This window comes from Periplaneta americana, chromosome 5 (genome assembly GCF_040183065.1).
Source record: "Periplaneta americana isolate PAMFEO1 chromosome 5, P.americana_PAMFEO1_priV1, whole genome shotgun sequence".
NCBI classification, from domain to species: domain Eukaryota; kingdom Metazoa; phylum Arthropoda; class Insecta; order Blattodea; family Blattidae; genus Periplaneta; species Periplaneta americana.
Window position 1 is genome coordinate 164,789,226 of NC_091121.1, and position 25,562 is coordinate 164,814,787.

General features: G+C 36.2%; 2 protein-coding genes across 2 annotated transcripts in view; one reads left to right on the forward strand and one right to left on the reverse strand.

Annotated features, from left to right (window-relative positions):
• Nucleotides 1–25,562, reverse strand: part of LOC138700260 (uncharacterized) — a 280,196-nt gene that overhangs the window by 245,867 nt on the left and 8,767 nt on the right. The window lies entirely within an intron of this gene.
• Nucleotides 1,844–23,666, forward strand: LOC138700259 (serine/threonine-protein phosphatase 6 regulatory ankyrin repeat subunit B-like). The gene is made up of 4 exons (XM_069826754.1): nt 1,844–2,126; nt 5,515–5,646; nt 17,367–17,561; nt 22,431–23,666. The coding sequence occupies exons 1-4, from the start codon at nt 2,025–2,027 to the stop codon at nt 22,647–22,649; spliced, it is 648 nt and encodes a 215-aa protein (XP_069682855.1). The 5' UTR covers nt 1,844–2,024; the 3' UTR covers nt 22,650–23,666.

Genomic DNA, 25,562 nt, shown 5'->3' on the forward strand with positions numbered 1-25,562 from the left:
AATCCAGTCTCTACCATCATAATATCCCACCTCTCTCAAATCCATTTTAATATTATCCTCCCATCTATGTCTTGGTCCCCCCCTCCAAAGGTCTTTTTCTGTCCGGCCTCCCAACTAACACGCTATATGCATTTCTGGACTTGCCCATACATAGTACATGCCCTACCCATCTCAAACGTCTGGTAATGCCTGATTTAAATTAAAGGACAAGTGAGATCTGTTATTATATAATACTTACTTACTAAAGGCTTTTAAGGAACCTGGAGGTTCAATTGCTGCCCTCACATAAACCCGCCATGGATCCCTATCCTGTGCAAGATTAATCCAGTCTCTACCATCATAATATCCCACCTCTCTCAAATCCATTTTAATATTATCCTCCCATCTGTCTTGGTCCTCCCCCCCAAAGGTCTTTTTCTGACCGGCCTCCCAACTAACACTCTATATGCATTTCTGGACTCGCCCATACATGGTACATGCCCTGCCCATCTCAAACGTCTGGTAATGCCTGATTTAAATTAAAGGACAAGTGAGATCTGTTATTATATAATACTTACTTACTAAAGGCTTTTAAGAAACCTGGAGGTTCAATTGCTGCCCTCACATAAACTCGCCATCGGTCCCTATCCTGTGCAAGATTAATCCAGTCTCTACCATCATAATATCCCACCTCTCTCAAATCCATTTTAATATTATCTTCCCATCTATGTCTTGGTCCCCCCAAAGGTCTTTATCTGTCCAGCCTCCCAACTAACACACTATATTCATTTCTGGACTCGCCCATACATGCTACATGACCAGCTTCATGATCTAGTGGTCAGAGCTTCTGGCTATAGTTCATGAGGTCCTGGGTTCGATTCCCGGTCAGAGCACAGGAATTTTTCCTTAAAGGGAATTATTCCTGTGTTCGTCCATGGTCTGGGATTTAGGTTAAGTTTAGATTTAAGACCTCTTCTGGCACCACATTATCATAATCATCCTATCACATCATCGGGGTAATGTAACTCCGCCTTCCAGGCGCCCCAACCTCAGAAGTGGGTTACAACTAAGCCACGGCCAGGAGAGAAGACCAGAAATGTCGAAAAGACAACCTGGTGGCATTAGATAAAAAAAAAAATACATGCTACATGCTTTGCCCATCTCATACATCTGGATTTAATTTTCCTAACTATATCAGGTGAAGAATACAATGCGTCCAGTTCTGTATTGTGTAACTTTGTCCATTCTCCTATAACTTCATCCCGCTTAACCCCAAGAACCTTATTCTCAAACACCCTTAATCTCTGTTCCTCTCTCAAAGTGAGAGTCCAAGTCGCAAATTTAAATATTCTGCTTGCTAACAAATAAATTTTAAATTCAAGAAATGAAACAACTGACAATTCCACAGGTGAATGAAAGCAAAGAAGGGTGTCAGACTTGTCATGAACCGTGACGAAGTTGTAAAATCTGTCATTTTCGTTTGATACAACTGGTCAAACTTTTTAAATGCGTGCAACCCCTATGCATTTTTTTCCCCTGCAGTTATCATCAGATTAAGTAGTTGTTGTTTTCTAATGCCAGGCATTTGACAATAAAGTCATTTGACCTCTTGCACTCCAACTTTTTTCAAAGATATTATTATGGTCAGCCACTGAAGCACAGATTTTAAGGTGTTCCGAGTCCATTTCTTGGTTTGAGTTGCACAATGGGCAGTTAGGGGACTGATATATTCCAATTCTATGAAGATTGTGTCAGGATAAAGATAGAACTAATGTTGGGAACAGTTTTTTTTAGTTAGGAAGCTCAGGGAAATGACTAAACTAATCAAGTCGTCCTTTTAAATAATAATTTGTTTTACTGATACAGTGTTGCAGTTCCTAACAAAGAAACCATTGAGAGATATTGATGAAGCATTACTGAAAGCAACGTCACAAGGAAATCTGGACTTGGTTCGTGCTTCAGTACTGAAAGGTGCAAACATAAACTGTTTCAATAATGACATAGAAACACCACTTCATATAGCAGTTTTGCGTTATGATGTTCTGATGACTTCTTATTTCTTGGATCTACCTACAATTAATATAAATGCTCAGGACTCGACAGGAGACACTCCTCTACATGTTGCCATACAATTACGGCACTACCGTGTAAGTTTCACTGCAGTATATAAATTAATTTTGTGCAAGATCGTGCGTATTTGCTTGGTTTCCGCACAAAACCAATCCGCAGAAAGTCTAAAATTCCACATTCAGTATTTCCAACCTAACACACATAACAATTTCCCTCTTCTTACCGCTTAAGTGACATATTAATTTTACTGCTTTAGGCTTTTAACATATTATTTTTAGGGATGTTCAATATAATAATAATTATAAATTGGAAACTTAACACTGCAATTTCACCTAAATTGCACTGTTAATTATTGTTTTTAAATATTCGCAAAAATTAAGTAAACTCTACAACTCCACTGAAGTTACTGCATTCGTGATGCAAGTAACATTAAGGAAGCCGTGAAAAAATCAACAAGACGTATATCACGGCCTGCTGGAGTATTGTAAACACAGAAAACATTTTAAAGCAATAATGTTGAAGATAGATATTTTTGTTTTGCAAATTTGCCGTCATTGAACAGAAACCAAGATGACAATTTCATTGCAACTAATTAGAAATTCCTCTTTCAGGTATGTAATAAACGATCTTTGCACAAAATAATGTACGATACACGAGCGGTATGTTTTCTTTCAATTCTTGGAAATTAAAAAAGCTCAAATACGTTTCGCTTTTTCAAACTTTTCCTCGAACATGAAAACTTCAACATACCGCTCTTGTAACGCATATTACTATAGTTGTCCAGAGTGATTAAGGAAAACCATACTATGCTTGTTGTTAAATCCGAGGTCTAAATCCTCTCTAGTGACCAGCCTGATGGTCTAGTGGTCAGAGCTGGTTACAGTTCATGAACACAGGGATTCCCGATTAGAACACAGGGATTTTTCCTTGAAAAGGAATTGTTCCTGCATTCGTCCATGGTCTGGTAATTAGGTTAAGTTTAGGTTTAAGACTTCTCGTTTTGCCACATATTGATAGTCATCCCATTGTGGCGCCATGTTGGAAGACCTGATCGCGTCGGGGAAGTTGCTCGCGCATCTAGTGCGAGGCAAGGTGCAGCGTGACGCCGAGCAGAAGGAGCAAAGGGGGGGGGGATATCTGGAAGTTTCGAAAAGCCACGCGACCCGATTGTTGTAGAAACTTCGGGACGCAGTACATTCGAGAACGTGTGATTTAATAAATGAAAAGGGGCGAGAGAGCCGCGAGTCAGTCAGTTTGTGAATCAGCAGCAAGGAAGCCAGCCTTCGAGACTGGGGTTCGACGTGCAGTGAACTTGAGTAACTGTGGCAGCGTCCAGGCGGAAGCAACTCGTCCGGGAGTCTTGGGTTCGACGTGCAGTGAACTTGAGTAACTGTGGCAGCGTCCAGGCGGAAAGCAACGCGTACGGGAGTCTTGGTTTCGACGTGCAGTGAACTCGAATAACTGTGGCAGCGTCCAGGCGGAAGCAACGCGTCCGGAAGTCTTGGGTTCGACGTGCAGTGAACTTTATCTGAAAGTCTTGGGTTCGACGTACCGTGAACTTGAGTGAGTGAGCTAGAAGAACTAGCCAGGGCGAACGAACTGTGAACTAAGAACTGACAGTTTTGTTTTGTAAATAGTGCTTTGTGAACATTAGTTGAGATTAGGAGTACATTGTTGTTCTCCTCAATAATTCACGTGAGTTGTTATTGTCTTTCTGTGGAGTGCAATAACTACTGTATTGAGTGGAATACCCATTGTTGACGGGTATGTGGTTGACAGCTAGGAATGAAAGTAACATTACTGTTATATAAAAGTTACACTATCATATCAGGGGCAGTGTAACTCTGCCTAGAAGTGGGTTGGTTACACATAAGCCGTTGCCTGGAGAGATCAGAAATGTCGAATGACAACATGATAGCATTGGAAAAAAAAATCTTCTCTAGTAAAAAGAAGAACTCAAAATTTACAAAAATGCAAAACATGTGTGGGCTATAATACGGACGTGATGCATGGACCATAAAAACAACAAAGATTGATAATGGGAAGGATGAGATGTATGAGAAGCAAAATGATGTTACAACAGACATAAAAGAATACAAAAAACATTCGTAATTTTGATTAAATTAATGAACATGAATGTATCATGAAGACAAAGGAACTAACAGAAAAATGTTCACATAGAGTGAACTAAGTAAGAAATGTCTTGTTCCTATTGCCGAAACATTGTGTCCTGATAAATCAATATCTTTTCGAAGTATAAAGCATATACATATATGCTTTCACGTGTTAATTAACTAGGTTACCTTGTTGACTAGTTTCAGCTGATGGGCTATCATCAGAACTGGGTGGTCTTCACGCCTTCTGATTGCGTTTCCTGTGGGGGTGTGTTTGTGTTGTGTAATTGAAGTGACAGAGAGTGTGTGCGTTCTGAAATTGAGTTGTGTGTCGAGGATTTGGTGCAGTGTGTTTTTGTGTGCCTGTATATTTCGTATTGTTCTAGTGTGTTTAGTTTCTGGTTTTTCGGTTAAAGATTCAGAATTTCCATGTCTGTGTTTATGTTGCTGTAGGTGTGGTCGGTATTTGTGATGTGTTCTGCGTATATAGAAGTGTTCTGTGATTTGGTTATGGCTGTGATGTGTTCTTTGCAACGTGCTTGAAATGATCTGCCTGTCTGTCCTATGTAGAAGTTGTTACAGGTATTGCATTTGAGTTTGTATACGCCTGTGTGGTTGCATTTGTTTGTTTATGTTGTTTGTGTGTTGAGATGCTTTTTTAGAGGGTTTTGTGTTCTGTATGCGATGTTGTAATTTAATTTCTTGAATGAGGTTGCAATTTTGTGTGTTTTTGTTTTCGTATGTTAGTGTGATGTATTTTTTGTGTTCTTGTGTTTGTGTTGTATTCCTAAGTTTTTTGTGATTCTGTTTTGTCTTTCTTATTATGTTGTCTATTATGTTAGGGTTGTATCCATTTTCTTGTGCTACGTATTTGATTGTGTTTAACTCTTCCTTGTAGTCTTATTGGCTCATTGGTATGTTACTTTGCTGATAATGAAATAGTGACCATGAGTGTATTTTCAGCGTGTTCTCGACTACAGATGGGAGGAATGAAGCAATTTTGCATGTACGCCGTATTTATTGATTTTTTTTTTGCAAGACAACTTGCTTACACTCGTTTCATAAATATATTGATGTCTTAATTACTACCATTATAGGTTCATTCCGTAATATGCCACTATTAAATCTTTACAGGAGGATACACATTAACTATTTTGATATGGTTATATTTGTAAGTGGTTCAATGAGATATTTGATACTGTACTTTGTGTCAAATTTGATTAATACATGTTTGCCAAAATTCCTTAGTCAAATGTAGAGTTATCATTTTAATAAGCATATTAATGCTAATGAAATAATTGTAATATATTATAATTATAATGTTTCATTAATTTTTACACAACTTCTGCAGATAGTACCACTGCTATTAAAACATGGAGCTACAGTCAATATTGCAAACAACAGGAACAGGACACCACTGCATGTTGCAAGTGACAACAGTATGCTGAATGAATGCAGATTAATAATTGCTCATGGTGCACAGGTGAAGTATATAACTTTGCACACAGGAGATTTCCCTGGCTAAACTTCGTGAGTACAGTGAAACCTGCCTTTGCAGTCACTTCATTTGAACGGCCACCTGGCCAAAAGGCCAATTTTCTCTGGAACTAATTGGATTTTCCATAAGATTAATACAAATTCTCTCTCTATTTAGCGGTCACCTCATGCACCGGCCAGCAGCCGGGATCTATTTGGATTGGAACCTGACTATAACAGTCACTGTCCAACAAAAAATTTTTTCACGGATACTGTCTCACCTATTTTTTCGATAGATAGAGGACAGGAAGCAATATCACGGGGACAATAAGTGTACAACAGTACACCCTCCATATCTTGGGGTTAGTTGGTTACTGTTTTATGACTCTTTTGTCATTTTCCACTCCGACCCTGCACAGCTATAAATTCTTATTCATTTTAAAGAATTGAAACACGGACTTTTCTGTCGAAAATGTCATAGTATGTTTTAGGTCAGTAGTTAACCATTCGAATTTTTTTATTATTTTTTTTCTCCTCTTTCTATCTTTCTCTATTTGGACCAGCTTTTACGAATTTTTCTTCTTTTCATTTAGTTGATTCAGAGGAACTGTGAAGTTAGTTTAAGAGAGAAGTTTAGAGGTGAGACGAAAAATGGTTGAAGAAAGTGAGAAGGGGACATCTGCGAGAAAAATTGCAGAAATATTCAAATGTGGAAGGACACCAATAAACGGTATAATTAAGAATAAAGATGTAATATTAAAAGAGTGGGAGGAAAATAAGCGTGGTGACCAAAAAAGGAAGAAAGAATCTGTGTTTAGTAATGTGAATGATTTCGTTTATGAACGGTTCAAGTGCGTGAGGGCGAAGAAATTGCCAGTAAGTGGGCCTATGATTCAAGAGAAAGCTCTTGAAATTGCCAAAAAAACTCAATGTAAGCAATTTTGTTGCTAGTAATGGGTGGTTACAGTGCTTTAGAAAACGGCATAACATTGCATTTCGTTCTGTGTCTGGTGAAGGAGGTGACATTGCAACCAATGTTGTTGAAGAATGGAAAAAATAGACTGCCTTCAATTCTTGCGGAATATGAACTCAGAGACATTTACAATGTTGACGAAACAAGTTTTTTTTTTCAGGGCCCTACCTAACATAACTTTTAAGTTTTAAGAAAAAAAGAGTGTAACGGGGGGGAAGTTGGCAAAAGACAGAATAAACCTGCTCTTTTGTTATAATGCTGCAGGAGGGAAATCATTGAAACCGAGATGTTTGAAAAATGTTGACATGGGCTTATTGGGGGTGAAGTGGACTGCCAACAATAAAGCTTGGATGACATCATCATTGCTTGAGAATTGGCTATGCGATTTCAGTTCAAAGATTAAACGACAAAATCGCAATGTGATCCGTGAAATTGCTGATTCTTCCCCCCAAATACGACATCACACCTCCAGCCCCTTGATCAAGGTATTATCCAGTCATTTAAACTGAGATACCGCAAGCGAATTTTGAAACGGCTAGTTGCAAGAATGGAAGAGGCTGACATTAACATGCACGATTGTTGTACGCACATAGTACTAAAAAGTCAATGAAATTCAGTATTTTCATGCTGATTCATAAAAACCGCAACCTTAATCAAGTGGCCACCTGATAAAACGGCCATTTTACAAGGTAACTTCAGATGGCCGCTTTAGACAGGTTTCACTGTACTTGTATGTTAGGAATAGCATGTGCTCAAGGGTGGATACAGAGATTTACATGAAACGTGAAAATGTTTCTGTGGCAGATCCTTATTCTTAATGCTTTACATTATGAATGAAAGATTAATTTCTGAAACAAATAAATACAGCTTTGAAATTTATGTAAAACTGCAGAACACTCTCAAATGTGGGCCAAATTGTCGTCTCGTGTCCTCAGGGAATAATTATAATTTAATAACTCTTCCACGTCCATTGGCGCTGACTTCTAATTTTTTCAGTGAGTGCTCACACTTTGGCACTGATATAAATTTACAAATTAAATATTCAAGATAAAACAATCAACAGTATTCGTGTAATCTAAGATAGTACAAAGCGTTCGACCCAAGATGTCCACTCATTACCAGTGTCCGCATGCTATACGGGTCGCCCATCTCCCACCAAACGGTGACCATAATTTGCAGCAAAATAAAACTCACAATACTGAAATAAAAGGCTTACCAGTACCTTACTGTAGTAACTGCTGGAAATGGTGACCTTCAGCATTCAGGCATGCTTGACATCACTTCAGTACATTCCCGGACACTTTCTATAGTCCATTTTCAAATATGTTCTATATTGCTTGTTGGATGTTTTCTTTCAGTTAAAAGAAATGAGCAACGGATCTATACAACTTCCCCACAAAAGTTTCGGCATTTTTTTTTTCAAATTAAAGCTTTCAAAACAGAAGTCTTCGTTTTCACATGTTGCATTCGGTGCTTGGGGTGAGTCTACTCGAATGTCACTTGCGCAGTGAAAGGGCTCAGAACCCTTCTCTTGCGAGGACTCCCTCTCAATGGCGTTCCTGTCCTGATGCTGGTCTATCATGCTTCTCTCCCCCCTTATGTGGGAGCTGTTAGGTTACGTCCATTTTTGCTTTCCCCCTTAAAAATTCTCTAAAGTTTCTTCGGTGGAATGGCCTAACTCGGAATGAGGCAAGTAGCCAAAAGCTTGGAGCTCACACATTCAGTTTTTCTCACTTCCAATCTTCCTTACAAGGACAGGTTCTCGCATACCTTTTAAATATTTTCCCCTACCATTCATTCATTCATTCATCGCGGTGAAAGAGACCTCCAACAATAGTTATAGCAAATTCTTAAAACTGCATCATGTAAATGGATAATTTGTATTCTTTGATAAATATCACATTACATGATTGATGAAAATTATTTTTCAACTGATCGTAGCATACAGCCAGCAGTATGTTTCATTCAATCAAGTAAAATCAAAACCATTCACAGTAACTTCAGGTGTACCCCAAGGATCCAATCTTGGTCCCTTGTTCTTTTTACTTTATATCAATGACTTACCTATACAGATTTTGCACTCTAAATGTTTACTATATGCTGATGATGTTAAATTGTATAAAGTCATTGACAAACAACAAGACGTTTTTGATCTACAGCATGATTTGGATAGACTATATAGATGGAGTATCGATAATTTTCTTCTGTTAAATCTTAATAAATGTTGCTTTATGACGTATTCTAAAAATAAGACAGTTGCTCGAAATTCGTATGAAATTAATGGTGTGAAGTTACCTAGAGTAGAATCATTTAAGGATTTGGATATTTATTTTACACACAACTTATGTTTTAAAATGCACTTCAATCACGTGGTAATTGATGCATATAGAAAATTAGGATTTATAATCAGAAATACAAAAGAATTAAAAAAAATAAATACTATTGATACTCTATATAAAACTCAGTTAGGAGTAAGCTAGAGTATGGGTCTGTAATATGGTCACCTCAGTTCCAGTCCCATCAGATGCAAATAGAAAGGATACAGAAAAGATTTTTACGTTATTTATATTTTAAAAAACATCACGTGTCGTCTTATGACAAGCAAATTTCATATAATCAGTTACTTTTTGAATTTAATTATAAAACTTTAAAATCTCGACGATTAATAAATAGTCAAATTTTACTCTATAAGACTGTTAATGATATATTGAATAACTGTGATTTTCTTAAATTCCTTCAGTTCAGTGTAAAAAAACAGAATTACGTCACAGACGACCTTTTGTTATTCCCATTCCTAGAACTGTTTTCTTCAAGAACTCTCCACTGTTTGTTATGTGTAATTGTTTATTTCTTTTTTTTCTTATTATGTATTTTGTGTATGTATATGTGTAAGCCACCTGTAATTGGAAGCCTGCTTCTGTTGGTGATGGATTTCAATAAATAAATAAATATGAAGTGAAAATCGAAACAAATTAATTTCAGCACAAAAATTCATTAAATATATCCATTGGGTGCTGGAGTCCTGGATCACCTACGTAGTCAACACCAATGTCCACATCAATCTGTTGGCATACCGGTATGCTATGATCAACTTTGGGAAAGAACAAAGAAGCAATGTTAAAAAGAGAGGCTTCACCTAGTAGTTTCCAATTACTTATGTTCTGTTTCTACACATACTTTTTTACTACAGTAACTGTCAATTTAAATCACATGTTAAAATTTTTGTTTCATTTAATTTTTTATACTGAAAGCTTTCTATCAATAATTGTCATTAAATAAAATGTTCGATAATATACTCTAAAATGGTTTCTAAATTATTTTCCTTCCCATTTTGAGAACCAAAATGCATTCTATTGGTTTAATGTTTTCACTCTCGTATACTTTACTTCGTTTCTTGCTTTGTCTATTTAAAGACTCTGGAGTTCAGCAAAATATTTTATTGCAAATACATATATAAAATATCAATCAATGTTCCAATTCCACAAAGTAGAACACTTGGAAGAACAAGGAACAGGATATTAGAGGAAAATAAGGAAAACAGAAATACGCATACACACATAATGTATTTCAATGGGCAGTCAAGCATTATAGTCTTAGCAGTAATAATTTGAGGAGGAGGAGGAGGAGGAGGAGGAGGAGGTGGTGGTGGTGGTGGTGGTGGTGGTGGTGGTGGTGGTGGTGGTGGTGGTGGTGATAGTAGCAGTGCCAGGCACTTTGATGTTCTCCATTCACTTTCTCGCTCCCCAATACGATGACGGTTCTGATATAAGTTATATATGAAGAAGTTTCATATTTGGGCTTTATATAACTTTTATTGGAGCACTAACTGGTCAGATATTATCGACAGAAATGGCACTTACATCACTGCGTCAATCGCAAAGTACTTCCTCTATACTACCGGAGCCTCAGTTGCATGAGCAGATTACACCATGGGCAAGTTGAGGATGAGATTTGAATAGGAGAGGTTATACAGTGCACTTCCTCATCTCTTGCAATCCTAATTTGAGATAATAATTATTATCTGTTTCAAAATTTGTTTGCTTATGGCATGATACTGTGAAAAATCATGTGCCAATCATTCTTGTTAATTATTACTGGAGTATTTTATGCTAAGTAATTTAGTCTTCTGCCTGAACCACTTAATATAAAATGTTCACCAACACTCTTCTGTTTCCTTTTATGAATTGGATAAATACATTTTATACCAAGATTATCTATAGATTTTATCTATATTGACAATAATGTAATTCAGCACAAATTTCGGAAAAAAAAAAAAAACATAGAGCACATCAGTTTCCTGCTACATTTAATATACCGTAAAATGGGGTGACTTTGAACGCTGAGGTGACTTTGAACAGTAATTTAGCGCCTTTCTAAATTAAATGCTGTACCCAATTGCGAAAAAACTGTTTAAGTTGTCAATAAATTAGTTCAGTTTTTTTCGCAATTGGGTACAGCATTTAATTTAGAAAGGCGCTAAATTACTGTTCAAAGTCACCTCGGCGTTCAAAGTCACCCCACTTTGCGGTACTGTTATTTTGTTGTCACATATACCAAGTAAGTAAATTTTTCATATGAAAGGTCCACGGAAAGAACAAGCTACGTCACTTTTTGTTTATTTTTGTTTTTTAGTCCCATCTGCTAGCTCATCAAATGAACTATCTTTCTAGTACATCAGAATGGCAAAAAGCCTGCATTGTAACATGGTAATTTAAACTAAATGAGATGTAAAGTAATGACGTCTTTATCAAGGTATTACAGTTAGGACATGTTCCCCTGTAAATTTAAGAGAAGTGTATTAGCATGTTCTTTCCATGGACCCTTCATACATTGTAAATCAATTGAACAAGTTAGTTCCTTTAAACAGTCAGCCTATAATTTGTTATGTGTAAATGACGGTTGAATGTATTACATACTCCATGACATAATTAATCGAGTATTCAAAGCAATATTTGTCTAAATATTTACCACACTACAAAAGAAGTCAATAAAACATCAATGCAACATATTGCTGTTCTGGAAGAACAACTGCAAAATTCTGGTGAATATTAAAAACACCCCTATCTGACTACTACTACTTAAAAGTACCCAAACAATTAAAATATTTTCCCTTATTTCGATTGCCATAACATTTTTTTTTCAATCTTTTTCAATTTTTAAAATTACTATTTATAAATAAAATTTTATTTTTTGCTTCTTCTGAAATAGTACATTATGCAACGAGCCTATAATGATAGTAATTAAAAAGCGAGTATGGATGTTTATGAAACGAGCACAAGCGAGTTTCATAATTTTCATACGAGCTTCTTAATTACCATTATAGGCGAGTTTCATACGACTTTTTATGCTCGACCATATTTCTAACTTGAAATTACCGGTATTCAGATGTATACATTTTATTTGTATCTGACAAGATCGGAAGTGACCTTGTTCTAGTCGTGAATTGTAAGATGTGCGCAGACGCGAAAGTATTGATTTTTTCCGAGGAACAATAATGTCATAGACCTTGATGTAATCCCGTTAAACTTGATAATATTATAACCTTGATTACTGAATTCGACATTGAAAAACGAGATGACAAATTGAATTTATTTGAATATTATTTACAATTAACGCTAATTATTATAGTAACAGAACATAACCTTCTGCGACAGTATTGGATTTCCAGCCTCCATGACTTTTCGCTAATTCTCTTTCGATTGCATATCCGAGAATAATCGATACTTGCGGTTTTATAACAGTACAAAGCTGACTTGTCATTGGCTGAACACATGTAAGCTGAGTTATCATTGGCTGAAGACCTGTACTTTAATGAGTAGGTGAACTTTAATGACATGCATTAAAGGACTGCTACCAGGTGTATAATTAGTACATTTCGGCATGGTCGAGCATAAAACATTTTATGTTGCACTTACGTTGTTGTTCCTCTGAACAGCAAACATGTGAAGAATGAATATTCATAGCAATGACACCATCAATCATATAAAATCTTAAGAAAAACAATGGAACATACTAGGCTAGACAGTTTTCGGTGATTAAAAATTGCATCACTTTCTTGACTCCAGATATAGAGAGAACTTAAAGGAAAGATCATGGACAATTCTAGAATTTCATGTTAACAACCCTAATGAAAAATGGTCATTAGACAGGCCTAATAAGCATAGAATGAGACTGTAACAGACTAGTAAGGTTTTGTACAACTGAGTAAGACATAGGTACAGTGGAGTCTCTTCGTTGGAAACTTCTGTTATGAAAACTTCTAATTTGGGAAGTTAGCCGACTCCTCCCAATACAGGAACACCACTCAATACGTTACTGATATGGCGATCGCTTTGCTCATGCTGGATGTTGATATGAAAAGATACAGTAAAGACGAAGAAAGAAATTCATTTTCACTTACACATGAAGATACAAACTTAAATAAGAATTATTTTAGCATATATAGCATATATACACAAATATGAGAAGATTTTTTAATAACACATACAAATATAAGAGTAAATTATTATAGTGGTAACTCCTCTTACTTATTTACTTACTGGCTTTTAAGGAACGTGTAGGTTCATTGCCGCCCTCACATAAGCCCGCCATCGATACCTATCCTGAGCAAGATTAATCCAGTCTCTATCATCATATCCCACCTCCCTCAAATCCATTTTAATATTATCTTCCCATCTACGTCTCGGCCTCCCTAGAGGTCTTTTTCCCTCCGGCCTCCCAACAAACACTCTATATGCATTTCTGAATTCGCCCATACGTGCTACATGCCCTGCCCATCTCAAATGTCTAGATTTAATGTTCCTAATTATGTCAGGTGAAGAATACAATGTGTGCAGTTCTGTGTTGTGTAACTTTCTCCATTCTCCTGTAACTTCATCCCTCTTAGCCCCAAATATTTTCCTGAGCACATTATTCTCAAACACCTTTAACCTAAGTTCCTCTCTCAAAGTGAGAGTCCAAGTTTCACAACCATAAAGAACAACTGGTAATATAACTGTTTTATAAATTCTAACTTTCAGATTTTTTGACAGCAGACTGGATGATAAAAGCTTATCAACCGAATAATAACAGGCATTTCCCATATTTATTCTGTGTTTAATTTCCTTCCGAGTATCATTTATTTTTTTAATAATACATATAAATATAAGAGTAAATGATTACAGTGATAACTCCTCTAAATAAAATAATTGTTTTAACATTACTTACTTCTAAAACATATAAATTTCTGAAGAATATTTCCAATACACAGGAAAATACTAGCCAACCTATTACTCATAATAACAAAACACTAACAGATAGTAGAGATATAGCAAACGCATTTAATAAACACATCTCAAACTCTCACAGATTACATCCCAATATCAAAAAAACTGACAAATTTATCAAAAGAGAATTACATAAAAATAATAAAAACAATATTACTAGTACAAAACCTGAAATATTTCATCAAAATTTTACTTCCAAAGAATTAACTCTAGCTATACAAAATTTAAAAACCAAGAAATCTCCTGGCCCCGACAACATTCATTCCGAATTTTTGAAACATCTGGGGGAAAAAAGCCAAGTCTGTACTTTTATCCATTTTCAATTTATCATGGAACACCTCAATTCCTGCAGCTTGGAAAAAAGCAATCATTGTACCAATTCACAAAAAAAGGGAAACCTGCTCATGATGTTAATAGTTATCGACCAATAGCACTATTAAGCATGATAGCAAAAACCATGGAGTCCATGATCTCCAACAGATTAACTTGGTATTTAGAATCCCAAAATCTTTTATCACCAAGACAAGCCGGTTTTCGACAACTACACTCTACCAATGAACAAGTCATATGCCTCGGCCAAGAAATAAAAGACAGTTTTAACAAGAAAGAAGATACCTTGGCAATATTTATTGACTTTCAGTTAGCATATGACTCTGTTTGGAGAAATAAATTATTACTAAAACTTCAGAAATTGGGTATCTCCAGCAATATGTTCAGATGGATATCAGAATTCCTTAGTCAAAGATTCATTGCCACTAAATTCAATAACTCACTTTCTAGTTACAAACAAACATATCGAGGTCTACCTCAAGATGCTGTCCTCAGTACAACTTTATTCAATATTTATATAAATGACTTACCCTCCCTATTAGAGGAATCAAACATCAAAACAGCACTATTTGCAGATGATATAGTTTTGTGGACTTCCGGATCTTACAGACATAGAGACAAAATTAAAAATTCTGCTCTTAAAGCTCTAAATCAACTACATGAATGGAATGCATCAAATTTGATGGCACTCAATTTAAGCAAAAGTAACTACCAAATATTTTCACTCGGTAAAAAAGAAAGAGAATTCAATATCCAATACAATGGCCAACACCTTCCTAGGACTTACGAATCCAAATATCTTGGAGTTATTTTCGATAGTAAGTTAACATGGAGCAACCATTTCAAATACATTTCTGAAAAAGCTCGTAAAAGATTCTCCCTTCTAAAAAGACTAGCAGGAAAGAAATGGGGATGCTCTAGGGATACTTTGAACACTACATACAAAATGTTTATACAGCTAGTGGTGACATACTGCGGAGAAATTTTAATTACTTCACCTTTCATAAACGACATAGAATATGTTCAAAACTAAGCTCTCAGACTCATTACTGATGGAATCAAAACAATGCCAATAGATTCTATGTGATTCCTCACTAATATTAACAGCATCAAAATGACAATAGAAGAAAAAGCACTGATTCAATATGAAAAACTTATCAGATTACCAGGTAACAATTGGCATTCATACAGTCCTCTTTGTAGATTGAAAACTCAAAAAAGTTTCATATCCATTGTTCAAGAATTAAAACAGAAATTCAATATCCCGAATTTAAAAGAAAACTTACAAATTAAACCAAACCCTATAACTCTATTAAATATAGAATATAATCTAAATTTAACAGAAGAAATACTGAAATCAGAAGTAAACACTGAAATACTGAAACAATTGTCTTTAGAGACAATTAATATTAGGTACCCTCCACAAAACTGGCTTCATTTATACACCGACGGATCCTTGATCTCCAGAGAACAAGGTGCCGGTGCAGGTGTTACGTGCTGTCTCTTCTCACTTTATAGATCTCTTGGATATGGAACAACAAGTTCTGATGGAGAAATCATTGCAATAAGTGAAAGTCTCAGGAATCTTCTATGCCACATCAATAAATTTAGGAACGCAGTTATATTGTCAGACTCCAAAGCAGCTATTCTATCAATAGTCTCTAAACACACACCTTCATCTCAAACAGCAGAAATAACTAAAATGCTCTCTCAATTATTATCACTCAATAAAATAATTGTATTCCAATGGATACCATCCCATTGTGGAATCCTGGGAAACGAGAATGCGGATGCTTTAGCAAAGAAGGGCAGCACTGCTACTTACAGACCTGTTACTAAATCTATGTATTACTCTGTGAAGAGATTTATTAAATCTACATACTTAGACTTCAACAAACAAAATTTGATAACTCAATCCCAAGGAAAAAAATGGAACTCTGCATCAATATCCACAGTTAATTCCCGATTTACCACGAAAATCGTCTGTAGCTGCATTTAGATTGGCAACAGGCCATGATTGTTTGGCCAAGCACCTGCATAGAATTGAAATATATCAGTCCCCTAACTGCCCATTGTGCAACTCAAACCAAGAAATGGATTCGGAACACCTCAAAATCTGTGCTTCAGTGGCTAGTCATGATAATATCTTTGAAAAATATTGGAGTGCAAGAGGTCAAATGATTTTATTGTCAAATGCCTGGCATTAGACGACGACAACAACAACAACATTACTTACTTGCTAACTTATGGCTTTTAAGGAACCCAGAGGTTCATTGCCGCCCTCACGTAAGTCCAACATTGGTCCCTATCCTGAGCAAGATTAATCCAGTCTCTATCATCATATCCCACCTCCCTTAAATCCATTTTAATATTACCCTCCCATCTACATCTCGACCTCCCCAAAGGTCTTATTCCCTCCGGCCTCCCAACTAACACACTATATGCATTTCTGAATTCGTCCATAAGTGCTACGTGCCCTGCCCACCTCAAACGTCTGGATTTAATGTTCCTAATTATGTCAGGTGAAGAATACAATGCATGCAGTTCTGTGTTATATAAGATATTTGAATTTTTCCACCTCTTCAAAGGGTAGGCCTAATTGTTTTAATATTAACGACAAAAATATTTTTAATTAATTTAGACTGATACCATTTCATAATAATACATTTACTCAGACAAAAAATTAAGTTGAAACGTGTAGGAAATCTGCTTCACGGTCCCTCCAACACTTAAAGACAAGTACATCAACCTCAGTAATATGTAGTATTAAAACAGTAAATAGTGTTTGCACTCATCCTGTTGCTTACTCCCCATTTTCTGCATACGCATCACTGGTTCATTGCTCGGGAGTGGCTGCACCACCAAGATAGGGGCGGGCACATAAAATAGTACACAGTACGTACATATATATTAAATGACCTTTGATTGGCTAATAGTTTTTACACCCGTTTATGAACAAAGAAGGGACTCTACTGTATTGTGCTATAATTTATTACAAGCGTCATTAACATTTTCTGAATTACTAGGATATTTAACACTAATACTTCTGTTAGGGTTTTATTACATTTGTTTAAAATATAACATTTTTAAGTTTTAAACTTTTACACTCTTTACTGAAAATTTTATGAAGTGAATTGACAAAAATGAGTTGTATTACAGATGCATAAAGAAGATGCTTATGGAGAGACACCGTTATCGATTGCAGTATTAAAACGAAAATGTTACAGTGTGGCTAATTTACTATTAAGGAGTGGTACATATGTGAACATGTTCAACACTACTGGTTTTACTCTATTGGGTGAAGCAGTACTCCATGCTACATTGGATAATGATTTAAGAGTAATTGAGTACCTTGTAAGTACACTCAAATTTTATAGAAACAGAGTCAGATTGCAATATTATACACAAATATAACTGGCATTCTAAATATCAGTACCATGTGAAAGGCACATATTTTCTCATAAATAAATATGATTTCTGTTCTCTCTTAAAGGGCATACACCATTTTACATTAATTTAATACACGAACACATCTATTACAAGAAATGTTCAATGGTATTATCACAGTCTAGTATATACAACCACGAAGCTCAATACATAGGGAATATGCATCCATAGATAGTTGCTAACCACTAGGATCTCTACTATCGCCTCATCACAGACAATGTGAAATAGTACCAGCACAGTCTATTGTTCCTATTACCCTCAACAACTCAAGCTTCGTGACTGTATATACTAGACTGTGGTATTGTTTTGTAGCTTCAGCTCTAACCAACAGTAACAACAATCGAGGTTGCCAGGCAATGATATAAAACAAAAGATGTGAAATAAATGAATGAGGTGTATGAACAACTGAATGCTCATTCATATTTCTTCTTCTTCTTCTTCTTCTTCTTCCTCCCTTCAAGTATTAGGCCAAATGGCCTGTTACGATCTCACAGTTGAATTTTTAATCCAGCACTTCTTTGGACGACCGAGAGATCTCTTCCCGTTTGGACGATAGTGGAGCATGACTTTTGGGATTCTATCTCTATGCATGCGATGCAGATGATTTATCCAGTTGTTCTGATAATGTTTTACGTGATTAATTACAGGTTCTAGTTGTAATTCTTCCATTACATCTTCATTGCATTTGTGATCCCATTTCGTATATCCCGCTGTATATCTCATAAATTTCATTTCATTAGCTGTTATTGTGCTTTCGTCTTTCTTCCTCAATGTCCATGCCTCACTGCCGTAACAAAGTACAGGTCTCGCCAAGGTCTTGTATAGGCGAATTCGAGTATGCCTTTGTACTAGGGAAGGTTTTATAATGTTGTTAATTATTCCCATTGTTTTGGGGTATTTAGAAATTTTCTGTGAAATGTCTACTTCATCGAAAAAAGATAATGTGTATCCGAGATATGTAAAATAATTTACTCTTTCTAATATTTTCTAAACATATTTTGCTAGGCACAGGGTATTTTCCCATTTCGTAAGCACCATATTATGTGTGACTTTTCTTCAGTATTAAACACTTTCCTTTTCTTTTGCGACATCTTCACAGTGATGCTTGCCTTGACTGTTTAACAGACATACTGACTTGAAATCTACAATCTAACTGAAAACAAGAGTTTGAAAATAAGCGTTACGTTGTTGTCAGTAATCCCCAAATCGTAACAAATAAAAATCAACATTGGACGTTATATTCGACAAATGTCTCTGAAAATGTGATAAAAATACGTCGTTTTATATGATAAGTCATAATAAGCGATGTTGTACTAAGCAATTTTTTAAATACAGTGTTTATATAGGATTTAGACAAGACCGTTAGATTTCGCCATTATAGCCAATATGTCATTAAAAACAATGTCACTATAAACAGTTTCGACTGTATAGGCCTATAGAATGAACGGTATGTAATGTCAATTTCAGGATGTTACTCTTTGAGACTTTCATACAAAAATTGTTATTATAATTTTGCTCGTTTTTGTTTCCTTTTCCAGATAAAAATAGTTTTATACAAAATATTTCATAGCGTGTTTCTGGAAAGCCATTGAATTATAATCCCGTCACTCTAATTTCCGGCTGCCAATCAGGTTGCAGGTCGGCTACATTTAAACGTGTGCGTCTTGTGATTCGCTCAGGAAGATGTTATTCATTTCTTAAGGCTCGATAAATGCTTAATATAATCACCCGGCATTTTTGCTCTTTCATTGGCATTCACAGAAAGCACACTAAGACATTATTTACCGCTCAATTATTTGCTGAATTACAGTGCGTTTGATTTATTATCATAGGAGCTACAACATGATAATGTTCAACGGTGTGGCAAATAGATTCCTCGTATGGTAGCTCGATAACGAAAGAACAAAAATGGCGAACGATACTACCTACCTAGACTTTATAGAGCCTTCATTTCCTATGACATAAGCAACGATTTAGAAAGAGAAAGATATAGAGTGGTCATTGCGCCGCCATGTTTGAAGAAAATTGAACGACCGTCGGTAATGAACTTATGCGCCCAAAACAAAGTGGGCGTGGTGATAACTGACATTAGAATCGTCAGCTGTCTTAATTGCGTTTGCATAAATCAGTTAAACTGAAGTGGAAAAACCTAGTATTTCGTCAAATACGTGCTAGGAACTTAATCTAAACTTATGTACGCTAAATTTAAAACACTTGAGCTATTCCTAGAAGGAATGCTTAAAAGAATAACCTAAGCAAAATTGTCATGCAGTATGACAAGAAGTCCTAGCAAATATACTGAAGAAAATGTTAATATTCCTAGGTTCTTTTAAATGCGACCCGCAAGATTGCCTATAAAATGAACGAGTATGATTCGGATGATTTTATTAAATTGTTTTCCCAGTCTCTACACGTTGCAAAACTATTTACTATACCATAAGATAAAGAATGAAAGTAGGCCCTATCTGTAGTAAACAACCTTTACCTCCAAGCTTGTAACGTGGGTGAAACATGACAAAACTCGCTTTCAGTTTTTTTGTTACAGTAAAGTATAATTATTATCGAAGTGTGAACGTGAGGCCAACAGCCGGCTGGTCTGTCTGAGCCTTTCAAGGGCTGTGGCACCACAGATAATTATTAGTGTATAATTGAGCACCCACGTACTATAATGGGGTAAGTAGTTACGAAAATATATATTCATACTTACCCCATTATTGCACGTGGGTGCTCAATTATGTTCTTTCATGTCCTTCCAGTCAAAATACTAACAACAATACGACCTACCCCAGAGTTTTGCGTTATTTTGGATGCGAGTGTCGAAATACAATTTTAATATTTGATTGCTATTACTAGGTTTGAAACGGAATTGTAGCGGTTTTATCCGTATTTAGTTTAACTTTATTACTAGTGAACCATTTATTTGATTAATCGTTTGTCTTCGAAATAGGCCTACTTCTTATAAGCTACAGCTCATCGTCTTCTTGTATAAGCAGTAAGGACAGAAGGAGCAGAAATAAAGGATGCCGGTGTCGAAATAGTTTTAATATTGTATTGCTATTTGTTTTTCACTGGGTCTGAAACGGAATTGTATTGATTTTATCCGTATCTAGTTTAAGTACATTACCAGTGAACCATTTATTTTGTTTATGCCGGGCGTTGTTACACATTTATGCATGAAAAAAATGCTGCTAATTAACAAAACTATGGAGTTAACTTCATAAAATTTACATGAAATATGATATATCAGTTGTCTTTTTCCTTTTGACATTGCAGTTATATGCAGCACACACAACAGGCATGTTTTTTCTTCGTTTTTTTGTACTTCTTACCTCCGTTAAACAACATTGTAAGCAGACGAATTTTTACAAAGGTGGGCGCTTAGCTCAGATCTGCCGTGTTTCGCGGTGGCACCGCAAAGAGAGCTGTACAGGACAACATGACCACTCTATAGTCTTCTCTTTCTAACTCGTTGGACATAAGCAATGAGGAGGAGTCACACCAGGAATAACAGTGTCGCGACTATAATTCACAATATGCTAAGTCAATTTAAAAGAGCAGTGTATTATGATAATAAATGATTGAAATAATTTTAATTTTGTCCTTTAAATGTAAAGAAATTTTCATCATCATCATCATCATCATCATCATCATCATCATCATCATCATCATCATCGTCAAGGTTTAAGCCTCTAAAGGCTTGTTCCGGTCTCATGCATTAAACATTTGTTGATTCCATCTTTTCTTTGGTCTGCCAATGTTTCTTTTGCCTGTTGGTCTGTAATCTAATAGCAGTTTTGGAATGCGGTATTCTTCCATTCTTTCCACGTGTTCCCTCCACTTAGTTCTATATTGGTGTATCTTCTCTGTTAGTTTAAAGATGCCTAATTCCTTTCTTATGTAATCATTTCTCCTTTTGTCTAACAAAGTGTAGCCAGCTATACTCCTTAGGAATCGCATTTCAGCAGCCTCTATTTTTCTCTCTTCACTTTTTCTTAATGTCCAACATTCCGAGCCATATAGGAACATGGGCACTGCCATTACTTTATAAAATTTTAATTTCGTTTCTTTCCTAGTTTGTTTGAGGTTTCTTTTTATTGTAAAATTCCTTTGCAGAACAAAAGGTCACATCTGCTCGAATAAAATTTCTGCACAAAGGACAAAACTAAAATTTTTCAATCATTTATTATAATAATAGGCTACACTGCTCTCTTAAATTAACAGCATATTGGGAATTAAATCAATGGCTTTTCCAGAACACGCTATGAAATATTTAATATGAAACGATTTTTATCTCGAAAAGGAAGTAAAAACGACAAAAATTTTATTGAACTATTTTGTTTGAAATATCTCAAAAAATAACCTCTGAAATTAAAGACACTACTTACAGTTCTTCCTGTATATAGCTCCAGGAGCTATCTTTTTGCAACGAAACGACTGAAAGCTCAGCTCCAAGTTACTACCAAGTATTCGGAATCACACTGTTCTTGTGGTAAAAGATCGGGCATATTTTTAACGTATGAAACAACCAAAACATTAATTTGACCAAAAAAATGGAGCCACTCCTTTTGCAGGGAGCCCTTCAATTATTGCCTTGTCATTGGGAATAACTTAATGAATTCTACTTTAGAAGTGTCTCTGTCTCACAAATACCAGATTAGGAGAATTACAGGAAGGTCTCAGTTGACATCTGAAGGTATAAAATACTAACTCATAACATTATCTTGAACGTTAAGAATTTAACAGAAAGTTCTAATATAAAATTTTACTTTATTTTAGATTAAAAATGGCGCAGTCATAAATGTTGGGGACACTATAGGAAAAAGGACACCTTTACATCTTACTGCTATAAGTAACAACGTAAATGTCGCAAAATTTCTACTTGAAAATGGGGCAGATCCAACCATTTTAAATAGAGAACGGCAGCTTCCACGAACAACAGCATTATTGCATTCCAATTTTGAAGTGGTTGACCTTCTGGAAGGTTATGAAATTTAGTGGAATGAAAAAAAAAAAACAGAAAAAACGAAGCTCATTCTCCTCTCTGTTACTAAAATCGGAATGATTATTTAAGTTAAAACAGTTGGCTAATTTTACGTACATAGTAACGAAAAAAAAAAAAAATATATAGCATATGTACACAGTTTAAAAACAATAAAGAAAATTCTTTTAATATACCAGTCTGCATTTTGTTATGACGAAGCAACTTAATGATGTAACCTGAAGTGAGATTTTGAAATAAACAGTGACACTGCAAATGACACATGCTTTGTTATTATTACACATTTTATACATAGGTTGGATAAAAAGCAATGGCAACACTGCTATCACGTGACGATGGTGCGTTCAAGAGTTGCCAGCTGTATGGACATGAACAAGGACTGTTAGATGAGTTAGTGTAGCCAGCGGCGACAGTACTCCATCAATCTACTGTAGTGTGTAGAAAGTTGACTTTCATAGGGATAGTGCGAGCGCACTAAGATCATGTTTACAAAACTAGAGCAACGTTCCTGGATCAAAATTGAAGTGGCACGAGGTCGTAGTGCACAAGAATGTTTTCAGGGACTGCGTGAAGCATGTGGCGATGCAGCGTTGCCATATCGCACAGTGGCACGATGGGTTAAAGCATTTCGGGAAGGCCTTGTTGGAAGTGCTGTGAAGGTGATGTTCATTGTGGTGTATGACATTGATGGGGTAATACTGCACCACGCTGTACCTCCAAGGCAGATGGTAAACGCGGACTATTACTGCAGGTTCCTGCAGCACCACCTTCATCCAGCCCTCAGGAGAAAACAACGACACTTGGGGGTACGGAACCTCAACATTCTTCATGATAATGCAAAGAGTCATACCGCTGCTGCTGTAAAGGACCTCTTGCGTCATTGGCAATGGGAGATTCTGGAACATCCTCCGTACTCACCCGATATGATCCATGCGATTACGATCTTTTCACCAAAGTGAAAGAACCACTGCGAGGGACCCGGTACAATACCAGAGATGAACTTATCCGAGCTTTAGGATGGTCAATACGGAACATCAACAAAGATGGATACGCTGATGGTGTACGACGCCTTCCATTTGGCAAAAGGTAATAAATAAGGGGGGCGACTATATAGAAGATACGTAAATGTTGTACCCCTGTGAATAAAGCCATGTCAGAAATATCGAACTGTTGCCATTACTTTTTATCCAACCCATATACATACTGTATATGATGACTGGGGAAACTACTAATTTATGTAAACTGTCAAGAATATTATCTTCCACGTCTCTTTTCCTCTGACAGTCCAAAGCAACTGATTTATCTTACAAAATAGGCTACACAATTCATTCTAAAAAGAAAATAGCTATCAGAATATGTATTATATGTTTTTCTCGTATTAAATTTTACCGTACCTAGTTAACATGTTTCGACCTGTTATTGGCCTTCTTCAGAACTGGTTGTTGCTGGTCTTGGCGCCTTTTGTTTTGTTTCCTGTGGGAGTGTGTTTGTGTAGTTTAATGTGGAGTCAAAGAGTGTGTGTGTTCTGAAATTGAGTTGTGTGTTGAGAATTTCATTTGGATGTATTTTTGTGTGTCTGTATATTTCGTATTGTTCTAGTGTGTTTAGTTTCTAATATAAAATTTTACTTTATTTTAGATTAAAAATGGCGCAGTCATAAATGTTCGGGACACTATAGGAAAAAGGACACCTTTACATCTTGCTGCTATAAGTAACAACGTAAATGTCGCAAAACTTCTACTTGAAACACTAGAACAATACGAAATATACAGACATACAAAACACATCCAAATGAAATTCTCAACACACAAATAAATTTCAGAACACACATACTCTTTGACTCCACATTACACTACACAAACACACCCCCACAGGAAACAAAACAAAAGGCGCCAAGACCAGCAACAACCAGTTCTGAAGAAGGCCAATAACAGTTGAAACATGTTAACCAGGTACGGTAAAATTTAACACGAGAAAGACATATAATACATATTCCGAAGTGAGTGTTAAAAGTTGTGTAATCTAGATGTATGTTAAATAGCTATCGTCATTCATTACTACTATTGTCTCCATACATACTTCTCAGAAAGAAGGTATAAGGGTTCTTTGATTGAACACAATAACTGTGTGGACTTCTGTAAGTGTCGTTGCATGGTGAATACTTCTGGAGAACGCCTCTAAGGACCAGTGGCGAAGCCCATAAGAGGCTTTTGAGGCTTATATTATATATATATATATATATATATATATATATATATATACAGGGTGTTTAAAAAATACGGGGCATAATTTCAGGTATGTATTTCCCACATGTAGACAATCAAAATAGTTCATTACAACATGTGTCTGGAAATGCTTCATTTCCGAGTTATGGCCTTCACAACATTGAAATTCACCGGAACGTTTTTCTTTCCGCAGGTCGTTGTCATTACAGAAGATGTTCAAAATGTCCACCTCCTGCTTGAATACAGACCTCACATCGATGTCTCATTGACCTGCGAACACAATCCCAAACTCCAGGAGTATTGCATATGTCCTTAGAACATGCCACAATTCGATTCCGAACAGATTCCAAATCGGGCACCGGAGACGAATAAACCAATGATTTTAAATGGCCCCACAAGTAGAAATCGAGAGGGTTCAGATCAGGGAGCGTGGAGGCCAAGCAGTTGGGCCACCTCTACCTATCCATGGGTCAGGAAACCTTCGATCCAAGTACCTACCGGCGAGCTGTACGACTGAAGTGTGCAGGAGCGCCATCATGCAAGAAGTGAATGTGTTGACGATTGATCAGTGAAGTGTCATCTAAAACATGAGGTGTGGTGTTTTCCAGGAGGTTTGTGTACGCCTGCCCTGTAAGTCTGTTTACAAGTACAGCTAATCGATTGCCAATGATACCGGCCCACATG